This window comes from Podarcis tiliguerta, assembly GCF_965153285.1.
Source record: "Podarcis tiliguerta genome assembly, chromosome: 10".
NCBI lineage: Eukaryota > Metazoa > Chordata > Lepidosauria > Squamata > Lacertidae > Podarcis > Podarcis tiliguerta.
The window spans coordinates 55,033,023-55,054,643 of record NC_139543.1 but is presented as its reverse complement, the minus strand read 5'-3'; the positions used below and the strand labels follow the sequence as shown (position 1 = coordinate 55,054,643).

Here is a 21,621-nt window from a genome sequence, read left to right as displayed (position 1 = left end):
TGCAACTTGCACACACTTAACTTGTGCTCATTCAGCTTTACGCACTTGGCAAAAAAATTTCAAAAGGGGGAGGACATTCAGGAAAAAAGACTTTGGCAATTCCAACTGCCATTACTGTACACCCAATGTGTTTTGACTCTACATGATTTTGGCTTTAAGCACAATCCTCAGAACGTAACCCGCATGCAAGTTGCAGGCTTATTGTAAGGCGTTACAATCTCTCATTAGCATTTTTTCTTTTCTGAAATACTGTGAAGTCCAGGCCTAAGTCTGTAATCTTAAACATCCAAATTTGTAAGTAAGCAAGCTTGAAGTGAATGAAACACTCTGAAGTATGCCTCTTAAGGGAAATGATGCAGAGGGTCCCCCACACCCACCCCAGAACTCTCTATAATCTGATTGCTTTACGTGCAGAGGCTCATACCTGAACAAGTGCATAGAAAATCTTTAAGATCTGTTTCTGAAGGAGCACAGAGTAATGGGAGTTGTCAGGAAGGAGCTGGATTGTCTGCTGCTGAATCCGAGGCAAGAATATCTGCATTGCAGCGATGAGGGGCTCTCTCTCCTCGGCCTTCTTGTATCTGTAGAAGGAGCCAGACCCGGAAACAATTAGGGAGCAAACTTTTACACTTGTCCTAATTCTTCTACATTTTAAGGAAAAGATTCAGTATTGCTTGCCATCCTTCCACCCCTGCATGACCATTTTTATCTATTTTTCAGCACAGCAAATCAGAGACATATTGGCAAATATGCTATAACTTACACAGCTGTACAGCATTATCAAGTAATCTGATAATTACTTGAACCTTCATGTTGACTCACATATTGCACACAGCAATCAAGCTCTATCTACTTTCATCTGGAAAAAAGCATGAGTCTCTCTTCTCATGTTACTCACTCTGCCCTAACCTTGATGAATGCAAGGACTGCTTCCCATTTGCTAGAGCTGCCTTCTCCTGAGCACATGGGTGGACTCCTGTCTTTCTCCCTCCCCACACATACATTCTACTTTGAGAATTGAGAAGCTATTTCTCCAAGGAACCAATCAAGGCAAAAGGAGGGGCACATGCATGTACTTGGAGGTGCTCTCCAGACACTGCCATCTGTATGAGCAAGGCTACTGGGCAACGGGCTTTCCCAGAAGAAGATCCACTTACTCATAGGTCTTCACGAGTTGGTACAGGCACAGCAGACTTCCAAGCCAGCTCCCACTATTGGGAGACTGCAAGTAATAGCCTATTTTGTCCACCACTGCAGTCCAGTGACCTGGAAAGTCATGCTTGATAATAGTGCGGAGGCACATTGTCAGCTGGGCCCTGAAAGGTTGGGGAAGAAGAAGAGAGTGTCAGCAAGTAACACATTCTGGTAAACAGTTTGAGAAGCAAATTCTTTAAGCATGTCAGAAACCCAGAGCAAATAAATAAATGCTATCAGACAATCCTCCGCAAAAGGAGAATATCAGAAACCTTTCAAAAGACAAAGACGGGATGAGGGGATAAATGTGAAATCACATTCAGTGTAACTATGGGCAGTATGCAACCACAAAGTTCCACTAGTGCAAGGCATTTTAGCTATGGATTGGAACTTCCCTGCACATGCCCAGCTTGCCCTATAAATCTGCTCTGAAGGGTTGGGGGAAACCCAAGAACAGATTTAGGGGTCATACAGGGAGAGGAGAGGGCAGGGCAGGACAATTCCATAAAACACCTAGAAGTCACTGCACTAGTGGAAGAAGAAGAGGAATTGTTTAGTTGGATACTGTGTAATGAAACCATATTACTGGTATCTTCTCCTTCCTCCTCGAGTTATCAGAGAGCAATGGACTAACAAAATAAACAACATACACACAAATTAATGACTACTAGAAACTAAAGCACACAAGATTTGCAAACTTGCAGACCATCAGTCTCTATGATTAACCCAGGGTCAATCCTGGGTGACCTAGAGGCTATATGCAGTGGGACAGTGAGATGGTATCATCCACTGGGCCACCCGATATCCATGACTAGACCTAATGTCTGCAGAGGGTCCATGTGCATATATCCGCACACTCAGACCAAATCGCACAGCCCATTTCTGGATTCTGTGTTGGTATCAATCAGGCCTGCACATGTGCACAGGAGGCTGTCTTATATCAAGCCATGCCATTGGTCCATCTAACTCAGTAGTGTCCACACTGAATGGCAGCGGCTTTCCAGTGCTGCAGGCGGGAGTCTTTCCCAGCCTATCTGGAAACATCAGAGATTGAACCTGGATCCTTCTGCATGCAAAGCATGCGCTCTACCAAGGAACTACAGCCTTTCCCCATTACACACTCATGTGGAACAGCTGGTGGTCAGGGTGAGAACAGATCTTTCTTTATCATCTGGACTGGGTCAAAAAAGGATTATAAAGAGTTTTCTTTATCTTCATCTGGGAAACAAAACTTCCTTGGTGTGACAAGAGGATATAATATTTTAGCTTTAATTGCCCTTTGTTCATTAGCCTGCCTCTCTACAACTCTCATTTAGACCTTAACATGAAATATCCAAATCATCTTCTTTAGAAATAGCTCTCTGGGAAGCCTCCACTTAAGAATTATTACAGAAGTGATTCCAAGTCCTTTAGCTTACTTTCCATTACCCTTCCTAACCCATCACCTCCTGGAAAACCACAATTTTCAAAAAGAAAAATACAGAGTAAAAACTGACGTAAAGTAGCATGATCTGCATAATTCATACCTAATGGAAGCATTAGTTCTCCCTGGAACACAATTCAGGGAATTCTGATGCATGTCCCCAAGCCTGACATACCTCACTAAGTCTGGAGAACGAATAATTCCTTCCACAATGTTATCCCGAATCTGTTGCCGATCATTTTCATGAATGTTGAATGGAAATATCACTTCTCCAGGTGGTGGCTCTCGGTCTGGCCAGTACTGCGTCACCATGTTCTTCAAGTAAATAGCAGCTGAAGTGAAAGAAGAAAAACATCCCTAAGTCCTAGTGTCCTAGCACATGGAAGACTGCTGAATATATATATATATATATATATGCTTTCGTAGAAATCAAGAAATCACTCAAGATATCCCTCAAGTAATTAAGGAACAAAAGAAGAAAAGGCACACTAGCCTGGGAACCTCCTCTCTGCCCAGAACATTGGAGGCTATACACCACACCTCCTCAACAGTATTTATAGGAACTCAAACACTGAGATCCTGCTCTGTTCCAGTAACAAGAAGCCGAAAGCACCAGCCTGAAGATGACGAGTGAGACCTCGTCGAAACGTCGCCTAGACACCCCAACTTTTACACGGGAAGACACCCGAGGACACCAAAATATATATATATATATATATATATATATATATATATATATATATATATAAACCCAAGGTCCAAATGCAGCCCTTATAGAGCCCTTGGGACTCTCCTCACAGGCTCTTTATTGCACCCTCCTTGTTTTGCTGGAACATGTTCTGAACTTTTGGTCTCAGTAACCAAGACAAGCAAACCATCAAAGTAAGAAACAATAGCTGAATTTGGATATGTATGACTATCAAACCAAATTCTAAACATAACACATAGAAATAATTTCTGCTCACCTGCCTGTCGGACTGGGAATTCCACTTGATCAGAAACTATTATTTGTAGTAGGCTGGGAGCAAAGTTGATGATCTTGTAGGACTGAAATGCATAGAAAGTCAATCAGAAAAGCACCATATATTATAAAACAAGTTAACCTGTAGTATTCTCCTTTCCTTGGAGGGGTTTTTTTAGCAGAGGTTGGATAGCCATCTGTCATGTATGATCTAGTTGAGATTTCTGCATTGCAGGGGCTTGGACTAGATTACGCTTGGAGTCCCTTCCAACTATACAATTCTATGATTCTTTATTGCCATGAATAAGAAAAAGATTATTTCGTTCCAAATCAGATGTTCTCCTGCAAAGTTAAGCAGTTTGAAGGGTTGAGCATGCGGTGGACACACTCCAAATGAACAGCTGGCTTAGACACAACAGGTTTTGTTCTGCTCTTGAATCCAGTTGTGGTTTTGACCATTTATTTCTCTAATAAAATTGGAAAATAATAATACTATTTCCACCTCCAAACTATAAGCAACAGCAAAGCTGCTGTTGCTGCTTCTTGCAACAACACTATTACCTTCATAAACAGTTGAGAAGTGCAAAGTACATTCAAAGTACAGTATTACTTTCCTATATTAATTTTATGCAACATATTTTTAAGGTAATTTTCTGTGCTGACCCTTACATACTTTTTTGTGGATCAGTGAATAAGTTAAAATAACTGGAAGAAGGAAAAAAGGTGTCAGCCTGGTCACAGTCATTCTGATGGAAGTTTCCAGTTATCACTGGAAAAGGCATTTTCCGATATCACAAAAAATCAACTCAACAAGAGCACTCAGGAAAATTATTCTGAGTGATTGAGCTTCTAAGTGAAAAAAGACTGCTGGATATGAAATCACACAACATTAAAACCCTCTAACAATTTCCAAAGTTCTTTAAATGGTTTCTCTCCCATCGCTCATATTTTATTTGAACTTTAGCCACTGGGGCAGGAGAGTAGCTGTAAACTGTACTGCCCATATCACTCCTGCATTCACCTAACCCCACCAACTTCCACACTTGAAATATCTTTTTTTTGTAGTAGGTGGATGGCCTTTGACTTGATATGGCTGACTGGGTTGCCTTCACATCCCCTCTTGGTTCAACCAAGAACCCTCTAGTTTCCCAGACCCTCTATTTTCTGCCAGATTCCACTGCACCAGGCACACTGCAATAGCACAAGCACAAAAGAAATGCAAGACCAGGTACTGATGGATCAGCACCAGTCACTAATGGAGTACATCCTAAGAAGTCTGTAGCTGTTGCATTCTTTTGACGACAGTTCACTATACTTAACTCTCCCAAATGGGAACTGCATTAGCATCACTGTGGCATTGATTTACTAAAATCTGCTAGAAGGTTTCGAAGACCTCATTCAGCAGTTGGCAGCTAAATGTGTCAGCATGTCAAGGACAAAAGTAAAACTGTAACCGATCTGATCCTCTTTAAAAATGAATACCTCCTTTGCTGTTCATCCAGGATGAATGCCACAATATACGCTGGATACTTTTTTAAGAAAGAAAGCCTAAATCAGGGTATCAGAAATTAAAGCAAGAGAGAATTCTGGATAAAGGGCAGAATTCCATCTGGGTCATTAAGGCTCTCCTTTGGCTTCTTTCAAAACAAGCAGTGAAAATAAGAAGCTGCCTTATATCAGACCATTGGTCCATCCATCTCAATATTGTCTATACTGACTGGCAGCAGCTTTCCAGAGCTTCAGATGAGAGACTTTCCCAATCCTACCTGCAGATGCCAGGGACTGAACCTGAGACCTTCTGTATGCAAAGCAATTGCTCTACCACAGAGCTATGGCCCCATAACATTAAACATAGATGATGCATAACAATAGAAATAATAACTCAGATAGCCCCTCCCCAATTTAGAAACTTGATATTTGAAGCTTCTGAATCATGCAAATGTGTCCACCTTCCCTGGAACCTCTCCCTCTGCTGAAATTAGGCTAAAAAGAAGCATTCTATTGTAGCAACTAGAATAGGGCATGTGTGGGATGCCCACAACTGTTGTCCAGATTGCAAATGTACCCATCAGGTTGGCGACTCCTGACTTAGGAGCTGTTAGTTGCTGGCAGTTCTTTCATGACCCTTCTGCAATGAAGGCCAAAGGAAACATATACTTCAAACAACATAATGTAGAAAATCACATTCTGCTCTTCTTCTTTTTTTCGAAAAAGTATGGAACCAAACAAGAGCTAGGAAATTAAGCTTTCAATGACACCACCCCCATCCGACCATTTTTACCTTCATTTCCATTGTCAGAATCACAACCAAATGAACATGTTATGTGTATTTATATGCAGCAACTAAAAACTTTTACGACTAGTTTGGATGTAAAGATGTGCCGGGGGGTTGCAGTCTGTATGCCCTGTCAAAGTTGACTTGAGTAATATACTGCTTTGTGTTGATATCTTTTACATTATGAAAATTACAAAAAAAGCTTTGTACAAATAAAGCTACAAATTGGCATTCTGACGAGTTCCTGGATCTTTTTTATCTAAAGCAGATATGTATACAAGCTAAGAATTCTTGGATTACGGGAAGCATGTTGATTCCAAGCTGAAATTCAACAACCTTCTGCTCTCTCTCAGGTATCATAGCTTTGATGTTTTTTGACATGACTCTTTTTGAACAATCCAGTTACCACAGAATCTTGCCATTGACTTGTGAATGATTTGGGATCTTCTATCCTAATCTAATACAACTGTCACTCATGTGGTTGCTTAGCAGAAGTTTTGATCATTAAGGGACTGTGAACTAACCTTCAATGTACACGTATAATGATTCCATAAAGTGAGGCATTTTACTTTGACATATAAAGCAATCCTATACATGCCTACTCAGAAGGAAGTCCCACTGAGTTCAGTGGGGCTTGCAGCAGAAGTTTACTGCTTGCTGATTTGTAATTAATTTGGCAACCTTTAAAAAAGTTGGAAAAGTTCACAATCTAATTTCAAAGTATCAAAATTCTGGAGGAATGGTGATGAAGAAGTCGACTTGTCAAAAAATAACTATGCTGAAGAATCATAGGAACTACCATAGGTTGTAGCATGAAGGAATTTCACCACCAAAAAATGATTAGGATGGTTTAAAAAAGTTGCGAAATTAAAAGCCACAAGTCTAAGACCTGTAGAGTACCTATAATACCAGCCAGAGAGCCCAAAATTCCAAAACCTGTTGTCAACCTTCAAAACTTGAGATATCTGCTTAAAAGCCAAACAAAAGTGAACAGAATTTTCAGTGAGGTTGCCATGTCAGCCTGTTACAGCAAACACACACATACTTTTCTCTTAAAACAGCAGCGTCTTCTGGCCCCCTGTAGACTGACATATCTTTAAGGTCCAAACTAGTCTTGTATGTTAGAACTAGCCTAATAGCTATAGGTGACATGCAGGCAAGTGAAAGGCTAGCTGAAGACAGATGAAGTATCTTGTCCCTTCTTTTCTTTTTCTTTTCTTTTTAGATGTATTTTTTTTCCAAAGGAACAAATAAACACCACCATAGTATTTACAGGTCTCACATCTGGTGTTCTATTGGAAAACCATTTTGGATACAGGTGGTCACAGACTATGCCCAGCACAGAAATCAAGTGCGTTGCCTGAGGGAAGCCCCCTTGTACAAACCCAGCATAGCATCTTGGGCTGCGTACACCCCATTTAAAACACATGCAAAGCACAATGCTTTCCCCTGGAGAATCCTTGGAACTGGAGTTTATCCCTCACACAGCTATAATTCCCAGCACAATTAAACTACAGTTTACAGGGGAGGATGTGCTTTAAATGTATGGCTTGTACACGGTCATAGTATAGAGCTGCTGTAGCAGGGACAGAGCTCTCCCTCCCTCCTCTGCCAGCCCCCAGCAAGCAAGTAAACATCTTTTGCAGGCAAGCAAACTCTGCGGGATTATTTACAAGGCCGGTGGTAAGCTTCTCAAGGTTAGAGATCTCTCATTAGATTTGTGTGGGCTCCAGTCCATGAAAACATGCACAGTAGTAAATATGGAAGTCTGCAAAGTGCCTCTTCCCGCTCCCACGGGCGAACTTCTGGACAGAGTCCTCTGGTGCTGAAAAGACCGAAGGGTGCTTCACAGGGAGGAGGGGTCAGCTTTTGTGGCTGAGAGACCACCCAAGGTCCTGGCTGGGTGAAACCTGGGTTCAAATCCCGCACTCAACCCATGAAAGCTGGCTGCGTGATCCCAGAGCCAGCCACCCTCCCTTTGCCTAAACCACCTCACAGGATGGCTGCGAGGTAGGAGCGCCAGCTTGGATGCCTGGGGCCATGGGTGCCGTGCATCGTGCATGGCCCTGGCGCCGGGATTTGTGGCTGCCCGGCCCCTTCATGGGAATTTTTGTGGGTGCCTGGGGGCCCCCGGGATCCGGCACCTATACTGTGCGGGATAAAACACGGGAAGAGCGCACCTCGGGAGGAGGAGAGGCGGGACAGGAATGTAGGCGAATAGCCGTGTAAATCCGTTAAGGAAACCGCTAGGCTGTTTTCGGGTGGGGAGGTGAGCGCTGCGCGCCTGAGGTGCAGTGACAGGATTCTCCTCAGAGATGGAAAGAGCGCGCCCACCATGGCGAGGCAAGAGGGGGAGGCGAGGAGGGAGGCCACCCCCTGAGGGGAAAACAAAGCCCCGTCCTCCGCCGAGGCCTGGCAGGAGGGGAAGCAGCTGATCCCAGAAGTGCCTCCGCCGCGATCCCCTGGGCGGGGCGGGGGCGGCGAAGGGGGCCGGAGGCTGCGCTCTCACCTGGTTCAGCTCGCTCTCGGCCGCGAGGCGCAGCTTAGGGTCGATGGTGCCCTTGAGCGCCTGGATGATCCGGTTGGGATCCATGTCTCTCCGATGGCGGTGGGGGGAGAAGGACAGGCGCCTCAGAGAGAAGGGCCGCCGCCGCCGCACACAATCCCCAGCTCGCCTCTCCCCCTTCGCCACACGGGAGCCATTCACCGGTTTACGACAGCGCGGCTGTCGCGAAGGAGAAGATGCTTTGCGCCCCGGGCGCTTTCCTTCGCGTCTCTCCTCCTCCCCGACTCTCTCGCGGTGCCCGAATGGCAGGCGCCATGTTGTTGTACGGAAACGAAGCACACATTGCCGAGCCGAGAGAGGGGGGGGGCAGTCTAGAGCAGCCGCTCCCGCCCTCCCCCGGCTGTGGACTTTTTAAAGATGGGGGCGGCCATGGTTGGTTACGGAGAGCATCCGCTGTAGTTGGAGCAAACGGGGGCTTCTTCCTTTCCCTCGTTGACTTCCAGCTGATATGGGAAAGCAGGGAGGCCGATGCTACGAGAACCTGTTGCTGGGACTTCGCTGGAGGATCCATTGGCCCGGCAGGTTGTGGCGCTTCAGCTCTCCGAAAGTGTCTCACCTGCTGGACATGGAAGTGGCGCGCAGCCCTCCAGCTGCTTTGGGCTGCGATTCCCTCAGTCCCAGGCTAAAATCGGCAGAGACCCTTCCTTACTTTTGGGTACTAGCTAGAGGGAGCAAGCTGGTCCTCACAGGTTGAACTTGACGTGAGTTTTAAAGTGGTGTGACAAGAGACCACATGCGCAAAGTGGATGCTCAAAAAGGCGAAGGCTCTTACGTGAGTGCTTAGGGATTCCTCCCAGCCTTTCGCCTTTCTGCCGCCCCGCTGGGGTTTGGGCAGTGCCCGCCCAGCCACCCTCCCAAAAATAAAAGCTGCAACTTGCAGCTTATAATATGTCATACTCCATTCTATGATCTTCAGTTGTGAGCAGCTTTGAGGGGGAAACCGCCCTGAGACCTCCAGGTATAGGGCGGTATATAAATTCAATTAATAATAATAATAGGGGGAGCTTAGAAATACTGAGGGTGGGGGAGGTAATCAGTCCATGTTATCTTACAAAGTAATATAGGTGCATTAGGCTCATATTTAAAAAGTTATAAATAGCACCTTAATTTGTTGGTTTCCAAGGTGGTACAAGCCTGCTTTTTACCCAGAATATTTCTTTTTTGCTACAGACTGTGGGGGGAAACGTGATGTTACTGCTTGTTTGGTCTGACCCACCAAACATTTAAAGGGGTGTGTACACAGCCACATCCATTGTCGTCATCCCCCTCCAAAAAAAATAATGGGAACTGTAATTTCCCCCTCATGTATCTACAGGATTCTTTGTGATAAAAATGTACTTCAAAAGATATTGTGTGTATGCAGAGTACTACAACATTGGTCCAGAAGAAGTCCACCTAGAAATCTTGTACTCATCACTACAATATCGACACACATTTAGATAAAATTTATGCTGGCAAGAGCAGCACTCTGCTTGTTGTATGTATGAATAAGGGGCATATACACTTTGAGTGGCAGGTAAGGATTTCTTAACTGTATATGAAGCAGTCTCCAGCGGCTTTGGTGACAGTGCAAGCATAGCATAGTCCATTTCAGATCCAGGAGTTCACATAGTGCTGTTATGTGTGAGCCAATTAATCATAGAATTGTAGAGTTGGAATCTCAAGGGACATCTAGTATTCCAACCCCTTGCAATGCAAGAATCTCAACAATGAAAGTGTGGCAGAGGATATGAATATTGGGTATAGTGTTTGATCTTCAACACAGCAACTACTTAAAAAAAAAGGCAAATGCACACTAGCTTTTTTAAAATATATATATTATTAGAGATAGATAATTTATTACGGTCGGAGACCAGCTTATAAAACACACTTGGGGGAATGGTCCCAGAAGGAAAACAATGTACAACAATAAATTTATAAATGCACCCAGACACCGAGGTCCAGCTCCGAGGGCCTTATGGGGGTTCCCTCAGTTTATTGAATATTTACAGATAAATTGTTAACAGATAAAAGCACTGGCAGGATTACTGTAATAACCTGCAGCTACGCAAGAGTATATATTAAAAGAAGATAAATAAATGTGTAATATGCAGAAGATATTAAAAATAAATTTAAGGAACTGCAGAGAAGGGGAAGGAAGTCGAGTTTTAAAATGTCAAAATGATTGTAAAATCAGTGAAATGCATATATCTGAAAAGTATAAATAAAATTTAACTGGGGGTGAAAGAACTAACCATCAATGTCCATTCTCTTTGGGAGAGAATGGAGTGAATCTGAGTGTGGGTTACTGTAAGCAAAGCTGTGTAAATGAGTTTCAGATGCACTGCCTGTTTTTTGGCTTTGCATAGCTCCAAAATGTCTACGCTCCTCAGCTGTGCTGCAGCAATGGGTGATAGGCATTATAGTCCACCATCTGTAAGGCCACAGGATCCCTCTCCCTGCCTTAGGGAGAGGGAGCTCATTAGCTGTCAAGTAAAAGGCAACATTCCCAGAACAACTTGGGAGCTGCGGTCCCCTTTTTGCAGCTGAGACTGCCCAGGTTTCTCCCCCCTCCAAGTTGTCCCTGTATAAGGAAGCTCTCTTAAATCAGAAGTGGTGTTGTGAGGGTAAAATTGCAGTAATTGTACAGGTCGAAAGCAGATTCCCTCCACCTCCCTTTGGGAAAGTAAGGGAGGGAAGTAGCAAACTGCCCCATCTGAATCTGAAGAGCAAGTAAACACACAGGGTCACTGTAGAAGACTTACAGCAAGCAGGAGTGGAACCTGAAATGTATTTGAATAACCCTGCCTATGGAGAGTGGAAATAGCTCAATTCAGGGTGTGCCTCCACATGATAAACAGGTTAAGAAACCATATACAAAAAATCTGCAGCTAATGTGGCATGGCAGTGCAACACACACATACTTCAAGACAAATATGCAGATATAAGTCTAAAATCGATTTCATTTTACACCCTGGGACAATAAAATTGCTTATGGCCCTGTTAATCCTTGATAAAGGTAAAGGACCCCTGACAGTTAAGTCCAGTCGTGAGCAACTCTGGGCTTTACTGGCTGAGGGAGCCGATGTTTGTCCGCAGACAGTTTTTCCGGGTCATGTGGCCAGCATGACTAAGCCGCTTCTGGCGAAACCAGAGCAGCACACAGAAATGCAGTTTACTTTCCCGCCGGAGCAGTACCTATTTATCTACTTGCACTTTGACATGCTTTCAAACAGCTAGGGCAGGAGCTGGGACCAAGCAACGAGAGCTCACCCTGTTGCGGGGATTCAAACCGCCAACCTTCCAATTGGCAAGTCCTAGGCTCAGTGGTTTAGACCACAGCGCCACCTGCGTCCCTTGATACCCACCCACAAAGCAGACTGAAGTACAAGGTTCCATATGCTTACTTGCAAACTATCCAAGCGGAGCTCCAGCTGCACTAAAGCTTCCATCCCATTGGCCAGTTTTAATATTCCACTCTGACATCTGAAAAACCTTTTAGTTTATACAAAGCAATCCTTCGATTCACTTTTTACTTTAGTTACAAATCCAATTCTATGTACTTTGAGCACTTTGAATGTAGAACAGGCATTCCTGTAGAACATCTGCAGCCCTCCAGATGTTTTGGCCTAGAACTCCCATGATCTCTAGCTAACAGGACCAGTGGTCAGGGATGATGGGAATTGTAGTCCAAAACATCTGGAGGGCTGAAGGTTGGGGGTGCCTGATTTTCGGGGGGTTTCTAACAGTCTAGTCCAGTGTGCGGCTTAAGGGCTACATGCCGCTACCAAGGCCTTTTCTGAGAGTCCTCAGCAACATTTGATGCTGCCCTCACCTGCAGCCCTTGCATACCCTTCCCAAAGCTTAATTAGTGCTTTCCCAGCTTTAGGAAGGAGGTGGAGGGCTCTAGAACCCTGCCAGAGCCTTGCACCTCCTTCCCAAAGCCAAGTAGCTGTGATGTGTGTCCCATATTTTGGCATTGCTTCCTTGTGCACACACACAAGGCAGTGTGTGGCTTGTGGGCTCCATGCTGAAGTACTCTTGTGGACCACTTGGTATGGAAAGTTGAGCTGCCCTGATCTAGAATGTACCCGAAGGTATTAGCAATGTAATCTGCCTAATTTGCATACTGCTTCAAGAAATGTGGTTGAAAAATAGTCTAAACAACAAATACTATTTGATTAGTTTGAACACTTCCCCTCTCTTGCCCAATATTAGGGCAAGAAGCCTAACCACATGTGTGTGATGCTTACTTCAGATAGTTTGAACTCAAGAGAAGTTAAAGAGTTCATCACCTGAAACAGCTGATAGGAAACAATTTGTTTTAGGATGCATTAAAAGCTATAGCAACTTTGGTGATTGATGAAAACATTAAGGGTGTTTTAAGGCTCAGCTTAGCTCTTTGTACCAATATTCACATATGCAGCATTGGAAAGCTTGCAAGATTTAAGCCTTATAGATGAAAACCTTGCCTTTTATGCTATGAAACGAGTGGCTGGGACAATCGCCAGTATACAGCCACACAATCAGCTCCAGAAAAATGAATGTAGGGCCTCCTACACCAAAAGTCTTAAAAGGGCAGGACGTCGTTTCAAGTGAGCAAAGGAAGACACCACCATAAGTGTCACTTAATTAAACCTATTTAAAAAGCTATGCATGAGCTAGTTTTTGTGTTAGAGAGAAGCTGAACACTGATACAACAGAGCAGTTCTGAAGACTGCTTCATGGGCGGCAGAATTAGCAGGAAAAGGTTTTATCCTTTAAGATGAAAGTCAGATTCAATGGGGGGGCCCACACACATGTGCGCACTGTGGGCAGCTATACTGGCATATCTAGCTCTTGCTGTTGAAAACAGTATTCTTGCTAACATTCAGCTGCAACTAAGTGCTAACAGCAGCTCTTAATTTTAACAAGTGTTTCAGCAAAGGACTAAAGACAACTACCCCATACTACAAAGGCCCATACATCCATGTGTGCAAAAACTAGTCAATGTAGACATTAACCTGAGGAACTTTCAATTAGTTAAATAGCAGCAAGAAAAAATGAGAACTGGTTTAGAGTGTTGCCCCAGATATAGAAGGACTTCTTTCCAAGTAGCAGCACTGGTAGGTATCAAGGAGGCAGCATTATCAATAGGACAAGGAGCTGCCAGAAAACAATTCGGACTAGTAAAATATCACTTGAAATATTTTTGGGATTACATTTACTGTTGCATTTCCCAGTAGATGTGGAGTTCTCGTTCTCTCTCTCTCTCTCTCTCTCTCTCACACACACACACACACACTGCAAGAAAGAATGACAATAACTTTGAAGCTTACCCATGTCTTACATTCACATCAGCACAAGCTGACTACAGCTGTATAAACTCAAAGTAATGTGGAAAGGTAACTTTGAAAGTCATCTCCCAACTTCTTGCTTTGGATTGTATCCAACCAATTTCTACTTAGAGCTGACCCTTTTAAATTAATGGACCCAATTCAGTCAAGGGCATTCATTTCAGTGGGCCTACTCCAAGTCTTAGATTATAAGGGAAAGTAAGAACATATGAAGCTGCCTTATACTGAGTTGGACCCTTGACTGGTCATCTAGTTTTATAAGTCTACTTTGACAAGCAGCCGCCGCATCCTTTTAGGTGGGAATTATGAGGACTGAGTCTGGGATCTCCTGCATGCAACGCATATACTCTACCATAGAATGTGGCCCCTTATAAAGGAGATCATGTGCACCCAGCAGTACAGACATTGATACTAAGGCATATTTTTTATTGAGGCACAAGGCATTGTGAATAGCCTAGACTTGAGGCAAATTTTGAGCAGTGTAGTAAGCTGATAATTACAGTTCATGGAGAAAAGCAAACATACATTCACAGCTTTACTATCAAGACTACATCAAAACTGATAAAGTGCCACATTTGTGCTGACCCAACTCCATCTCATAGCAAGACAGTTCACCATATCCCATTTCAGAATTATGTGGGTGTGTTTTAAGCAGTTAATGTGCAGTGCAAAACGAGTCTTCCCAGTTTTCACCTTCCTTCACCAAATTGTTTAGAGCAGATCTATTGTAAACATTAGTATTCAGTCTTGATACAGCACAAATCCTGAGAATGTAGAGTACTTCCAACTACTTCCATAAATAGCTCCTCTATGGAGGCGTAACCAAATCTGGTCTCCCTGAAAAAGCTGGAGGACTGCATGATTACTAGCAGTCTCATGATCTGGAGCACCATCATTGGCATATGCAGATACTAGAATCTCTTCATTTTTCATCAGGTTTACATATAGCGGAACATTCACAGCCAACTTCAGCATATTGAAGAGGAACACATAAGTACCATTCACAGGACAACTAAACCTACCAAGATGGATATTAAAGGCTTCACCAAGATTGTGTAACAGGGAGTCAAATGTAATAGGTTGGTCTAGAGTTCCAGGAGTAAAGTTAGAAGTTCTACTAGCCGAAAAGGCAGCTCTGATGTGCTGTGGGAAGGCATAGATGTGCACAGGTACAAAGGTGGTTGCTTGGCTCGTCACTGGCATATCAACAGGAGTAATGCTGCGCGAGTCACCCTGCCCAGAGTCCCCACTGTCAAAAGTCTCACTGTCACGTTCTGGGCTGCTCACCTGAGAAGAATCGCTCCATCCTGTTGTTGAAGATTATGAGCAATGGTTAGTTCTGACGTAACCTTAAATTCAGTATTTCTAGCACTCGTTTGTTCAAGCTTGCATGTTTCAAGCAGTCGTTAAAAAAGACCTTGTGTATTAGTGACTAGACAGATCCCAGTTAGACTTGTACCTAGTTCTTACAAGTTTTTAATCATTTTTCTTCAAAGTGAGTGTGGAGATGGATACAATGTTAGAGAGGCTTGGGTTTGGGTTTCTCGGCTGCAAAGCAACTCCAGCTTCACTCAACCAACAAATATGCAGCCTCTGGATTGAGCGTGTTTCTCATGCTGCTGCAAGCCAGCTATGCTTTGGTTGCTGTGCTTTATTCATTCTCCCCACCCCATGCTTATCTGCTCCAGTATTTGTTCAGTATTTTTAAAATCTTCTCCACTAATGGCAAGATAACCTCCAAAACACACAGTGGCTCCCTGACTGACAGCAGTTGGTGCTGTGCTCTGAAAAAAGCAGAGCTGCTTCATGGCAAACACAAGGGCCAGTCTATCAGCACGCTGCAAGTCCAGATTTCCTCTTAACTCAAACAGCGTTCCTACCTCCTTACTCTGAAAACAATGTGTGTGTCAGATATGTAACAAGTCCACTTCCACAGCAAGCTTAGCGTTGAAATGATTCAAGCTTCTCTTCACCCAGAAAGAGTAGCAGAGGTTAAGATGACAATGCAATAGTTCTACTATTATGTTTATGGTGAATAAGCAGTGGCTACATGCTCACCTTGGAAATCAAGACAAATACTTAAATATCTAGTTAACAGAAAACACATTTTGGAGGGTGCAATATTCTTACTACCAAGAAAGGACATATCTTATAAATGGGTGTTTATTTAGTATAGAAAACCAAGTTACCAATATCAACTGAACTGTTAATCAACACTAACTGAACTGATGCATCCTCGTGGTCACAAGACTGCTTTCAGACTCTGCTTCCTTCCCATTTCTCTCAGTTTTCCTCAATTCCCTTCTTCTGAAGTATTCTCTAACACGAGTTCTACCTCGAGCTCTAACTGATGAGCAATTCTCTTCCTGTCTGTTTTCTTGTCTGTAACCTAAAATACAGAAGCTTTAAGGATTTTATAAACTCTGCACCAAGCTGCTAATATGGCTAGACTGGAGCAACTTCAGTACTTCTCCTTGATAATCTGAACAAACCATTAGGCCTACTTTAAATCACCTGTGTATAAAGTGGGCTTACTACTGGCTTGAGAAATAGTTACAGTGAAATGGTTGCTCTGAACTGTTTATTTAAGCTAGTCTTGGATTCTCTCAAGCAGAGGTTGACAACCTGGTCCTGAATGCCAACTAGTGTGCATGTCAGGATTCTAGGTGGGTGATAGGGGATTCTACGGCACAAACTGAATCCTCCTTCCATCAAGCACTGGTGGGCGGTAAGGAAATTTTACCATCAAGAAAGATGCATTAGTGGGCGGTAGGTATAAAAAGGCTGACTACCCTGCTCTAGAGAATATTTTCTAGTTCTTTTTGCTCATATGACTCTGAGGTATGGAGAAGGCAGAGAGGGAACACTGCCTTTCCATAAAGTTTCCTTTACAGATGGAACAGGACACCCAGTGATGGGCAACTCCCCATCCACCAGAGAAGGCAGAGGGAGAAAGTACCACAGCTGAGAAAACCTTTCACAGTTAAAAGCCAAGTATTAAATAAAAATAAGACAAGAACAAATCCCAGCATCTGCTAGAAAGCCAGGATATTTGACCGATCGTCCTTGCTTTGGCAAATGATTGAAGAGATGAGACATGATCATCTCTCCTCCATCAAGGAGAGCAGACTAAGAACTCAACTGAAATGACAACTCTCCCCTTCCCCATCATCAATTTTTAATAGCTCTACAAATCATGTTCCTGGGCCAGAAAGAATTAGATTCATCTTGTGAGCAGAAATGGAGCCCATATGTTGCATAAGACAGTTGATTCCAGCCAAAAAACATATGCAGTGAAAGCACATCCGATTATCCAATCATTATTGTATGCAGCCCTATGTTGTTTATTTCAGGTATTACATAATATCTAGGACAGAACTGCATTTTAAGCAATGTTTGAAGTAAACTTACCTCTTGAGGTTGCCCGGCCACTACTAATACCGCCTCGCTTATAGTTCTGCTGGTAATTCATATCCTAGGAGAACACAAATATTTGTTCTTGTTTAGTCAAGCACCTCCAGACAATATTTACAGCCATATAACATCTACTTCATGGGGAAGGGGAGGGAAAAAAGAAAATTGCTACACAGTGGTACCTCGGTTTCGAATGTAATCCATTCCAGAAGACCGTTCGAGTTCCGAAATGTTCAAAAACTAAAGCATTTACTTCAGGAAAACTCAACATGGCAGCTGTGTGGCATGTTCGACTTCCAAAAAGCATTTGAAAACCAAAGCAATTACTTTCGGGTTTTCGGCATTCGAAAACCGAAACATTCGACTTCTGAGACATTCGAAAACCGAGGTACCACTGTACCAGCATTGAAGTTTATTGCTGCTTAGTAGACATCAGAAGTAGTTAGTCCAACATACTAAACTTCTACCAGCATCAACAGGATGCATATTAGGCATCTATATTTTAAATTAGAATGTTGGTGCAGTACACGCCATGAATGTTACTTCTTATTGGGTGTGGGAGATGTCCAAGTGGGTTACGATTCCTTCTATTGCTCAGAAGGAAGGAAACATGATCAGATTTTCCCCCTTTCTCTACTGGTGTGGCTCTGTTCCAAGGCAGAGGTGATGCCGAAACAACTTAGTAATGTGAGACAGTGTGAGAGACAGAGCGTGCACTGAAGAACGAAGAGGAGGAGGAAAGAATAAAGCAGTGTGGCCTGGACCTACTGGTTTCCAAAGCTGAACTTTCAAGAAAAAAAGGATAGCTAGAAGGTAAAAAAAAAAATATTCTGAAGCATGTATGTCCAACTTGCAATGGTGTATGAAATGTGGCCTAGTTAACATGGCAGATCTGGTGCATTTATAGACAAGGCTGCCAATGTTTAGTGTGTCATGGTGTTGGCAGGTGTAATGACTCATAGAATACAGAATGCAAGTCCTTATCCACTAGGATTGAATTAAAGCCTTTCCCCTACTGTAGTTAGGCAGGACATAAGATACTGTTTTGTGTAAAGGCAATTGTGTGGGAATGTTGATCTTGAGGCCCACTCAGAGAGGTGAGATGGTTTAAGGGTTGGATGAGGAGAACCGGTTACTGTGCTCCATGGAAAGACAAGCTGCCCTTACGAATGAAGCTCGTCAGTCCAGAATATTGCATATTGGAACACACACCGGTGGTAATTGGTGGCAACAGCACTGAGTTCCAAGATTCTCCACACTGTTGTGATGGCCATGAGATAAAGCACACTAACTGACTGACCAGGGGAGCTCAAAAGGCAGGTTTTATAGTGCATTGATGCCCTTGTGGATACCTCCAGGTGGGGAAACCAGTGGCCTCAGGTATATGCTTTAGGGTGGTATGACTGCATGGCACTTTAATGCACACCTCAACTATGCATCTCCATCCTTTGGGAGGATAGCTCCAGTCAGGAGCAGTGCTCCAGGGGCACCCACTCCTGAGTAGTATTGGGAGAGGACTCCTGGAGAAAGAATGTGGTCAAATCTTTCCTGCCTTCAAAGCAGTAGGAGGGGTCATAATCCACTTGGACACCTCTCATGGCCAACCCTTGCTCCAGTATCACTGCAGCTGACTGAATGTGCTTTATTAAACTGATATGAGTGTATATTCCTTGAAAGTGGAGCAAGTTGTAATACCGTTGTAGCTATCCATCAGCACACTAGGAACTCAGATAGCTCCATCACACACACATTAACTCAGGCATAGCCAAACTTGGCCCTCCAGCTGTTTTGGGACTACAATTCCCATCATCCCCGACACTGGTCCTGTTAGCCAGGGATTTTGTGAGTTGTAGTCCTAAAACATCTGGAGGGCCAAGTTTGGCAATGCCTGCATTAACCCAATAGACTTGAGAGATATAAACGTAAGTCATGTTCTCAGAGTTAGGATGGGAAGCATGAACACTGAATATATTCAGCCCTTTCTAGATGGCATTTCAATTAAAATTAGTCCCTACTAAATGATACATTACAATACTCCTCTCAATCTGGTAAGTCAAATTTGCAAAGCACCATTAACCCGACTATGTGCAAATAAGTACTGTACTTGTTCTTTATTCCCGAGCAGGATCCAGGACACCACCACCAAGGGTCATATATACTTTTGCAAAGCCAAAAGTCTTCCAAAATAATTACCCTGTGAGAATACTGCACTGAAGGATAATCTCTGCCAGGAAGATGCATTTGGCTATAAAGGCCATTAGGAACAGAAGGTGATCCTCTGTAAACTTCAAAACCTGCTAAACAAAACATGAAATCATTTGCTTTAAGAACTAGAATGATTTGACAGATTGATCTCCATGTCACCCAGTAACGCACTGGAGAACTCTGGTAGTTCCCTCCTAGGGGCAGGTCAAATACCCAATACGTTGCTGAGTACTGAGAGGTTCTGACTCTTATGACATAACTTTGTTTTATGGGTAAAGAGTAACTAGGAAGTTTATCCAGTAATTACAGTATTAGAGAACTCTTCCTGTGTTAGAAAATTGAGGAGTTTATGACTCACTTTGGCAGCCAGCATTTTCAGGCAAAGGAGCAATGCTCAGTAACTATGTATCTGACTTCAGTTTGAGCACATGCTTACAACCAAAGATATTTAGGGCCATTAACACTTAAATTCATATTCACCTAGTTTGCAATACCAAATAGCATCCCGGAATTACCACCAACCAAATACATGAGTGTTTCTTGTTGAGGTCAAAATCCAACTAGATATGGACAGCAAATGCTGCATTTGATTTTTGGCTCAAGTTTCTTCCTTTTCACATACTACTACTATTTGGTGAAAGTTACTTAAAAAAACAAGACTAACATTGTGGTTGATATGTACAGAGTTATATTGTTGCATATGCAATAAACAATTCTTCTCAAAGAAATAAAATTCTTTAAAAAAACAGCTTAAAAAACAACCCCCTGCTATCAAGCAGCTTACAACAGAGCACCACAAAAGGGTCTGATGCACAGGATGATGTCTGCTCATGAAATGGGACTTCCCTCCTTCTATTTGTGCATAGTGCACTTACCAATTTTAGCATTTGACTCCATTCTAACCTCAGCCTCTGTGCTGCAGCCACACTTTAATGAAAGGTCCCAACTGAGAGACTTCAGGGAACACAGCGTTACAGCAGAGGAGAGACTGGGAAACCCTGTTTTTCAAGCAACCAACTGCTGACACAGCTTTGATCCAACCCAATATGTCTTACTATTAAAAAACAACAACCATGAGCAAATAAGGTTTTAAAGTTCAGCAGTTTGAATGTTGCCCTTTACTATGTGGGTTTTTTTGTATTGGCCAACTATATTCTACTTGTACAATGTTAAGATATATCCATTGGTAAGTATTTCCACAGAAACCATACATACCTTTATAGCCACCAGGAGAGCGATATGAATTGGCTGCTGACCTTCCACCTCGAACGGTGCCTCTGACCGATCCACGGCTTGTGACAAAAGGTTGAGGTGGTCTAGAGAAAGTGGGCGTCTGTGCTGCATAAAAGGCGAGAATACCGTTGCTTACAGGAACAGCTCCCTCAACCAGGTACTTTAAAAATAGCCTTACAATTTTCTGCCTAAAAGCAGAAGGAGTTTCCCTTATTGCTTCACCCAACCTTTAGCAGCTAAAGACTTTCAAGATAGTTTGCAAGTCTTTATTTTGAACAGCTAGAATCATCTCCCCTATTACTGGCAGTTACAATTAACCAAACCACTTCTAGAGCTTTAACAAAGTAAAGTTTTACAGATAAGTTATCCACCCGCCTCCTTGAAAATCTAATCATGTTTATCATAACAAGTAGTTAATGCAGTTATTTCCAACAATACTTCATCAAAGGCTGTCACATCAATAATTAGGACTTATTTTTAGAATTTAAATCTATACTCCACCCCTCAAATATAGGACAGTTTGCAGTAGAAAACATAAGTAGCCAAAGTTAAAAAAAAGAGCAACAAAAGTTGAAAGCCTAAGAAAATCTTCACCTGGCCCAGGAAGATTTAAGGATGTAAGACTGCAGCTGAATCAGGCCAAAGGCCCTTTTGGTTCAACATTCTGTTCTCACAGTGGCCAACTAGATGTCTACCTATTGTCCTAGCAGGGCATGTGAATAATAGGCCTCTCTCCACCTGAGATTTCCAGCAACTACTCTGGTATTCAGAGGCATGCTATGACAGCGGGGGCAGGACACAACCATTGTGGCTATCGACTATTGATAGGTTTATCCTCCATAGGGTATTGTTAAAGAAACAGTCCCAGCCAGCACAGTACAATTTTTTCACTATGTGTCAGATAAGATCATGTTTCCTTGGAGATGGGCAGTTGGATACTGCCAAGTCATCACTCTTCAGTCCTTTTCTACTTCTGCTTTCATAGCCACTAGCAGAGTGCCTTGAAATCATTTGGGTTAAATATTGTAAGGCACC

The 21,621-nt window shown here is 43.0% G+C and overlaps 2 protein-coding genes and 1 long non-coding RNA gene across 11 annotated transcripts in view; 1 reads left to right on the top strand and 2 right to left on the bottom strand.

Moving 5' to 3' along the window:
- IPO8 (importin 8) overlaps positions 1-9,115 on the bottom strand; it is a 43,992-nt gene extending 34,877 nt beyond the window's left edge. For 2 of the 8 annotated variants that reach the window (XM_083401408.1, XM_083401407.1), the window contains exons 1-5: positions 8,034-8,327; positions 3,583-3,664; positions 2,793-2,949; positions 1,158-1,316; positions 425-581 (exon numbers count right to left, since the gene is read on the bottom strand). In XM_083401408.1, the coding sequence (XP_083257534.1) occupies positions 425-581; positions 1,158-1,316; positions 2,793-2,929 (453 nt within the window). In that variant the 5' untranslated portion in view covers positions 2,930-2,949; positions 3,583-3,664; positions 8,034-8,327. Of the gene's footprint in view, positions 1-424; positions 582-1,157; positions 1,317-2,792; positions 2,950-3,582; positions 3,665-8,033; positions 8,334-8,362 lie in introns of those variants that run through there. The other 6 variants (XM_083401405.1, XM_083401404.1, XM_083401403.1 and 3 more) reach the window with 6 other exon arrangements.
- Positions 8,856-19,397, top strand: LOC310658987. Of its 2 annotated transcripts, none has more exons than XR_014502568.1 (3): positions 8,856-8,941; positions 17,806-17,961; positions 19,274-19,397. It is a non-coding gene; the product is annotated as an uncharacterized lncRNA (long non-coding RNA). The 2 variants fall into 2 exon arrangements; XR_014502569.1 differs by lacking the exon at positions 8,856-8,941 and adding an exon at positions 14,991-15,066.
- Positions 14,140-21,621, bottom strand: part of CAPRIN2 (caprin family member 2) — a 25,720-nt gene continuing 18,238 nt past the window's right edge. The window contains 5 exon segments of the mRNA XM_083401388.1: positions 14,140-15,041; positions 15,956-16,123; positions 17,146-17,209; positions 19,342-19,442; positions 20,569-20,691. Of these exon segments, the coding sequence (XP_083257514.1) occupies positions 14,476-15,041; positions 15,956-16,123; positions 17,146-17,209; positions 19,342-19,442; positions 20,569-20,691 (1,022 nt within the window). The 3' untranslated portion in view covers positions 14,140-14,475.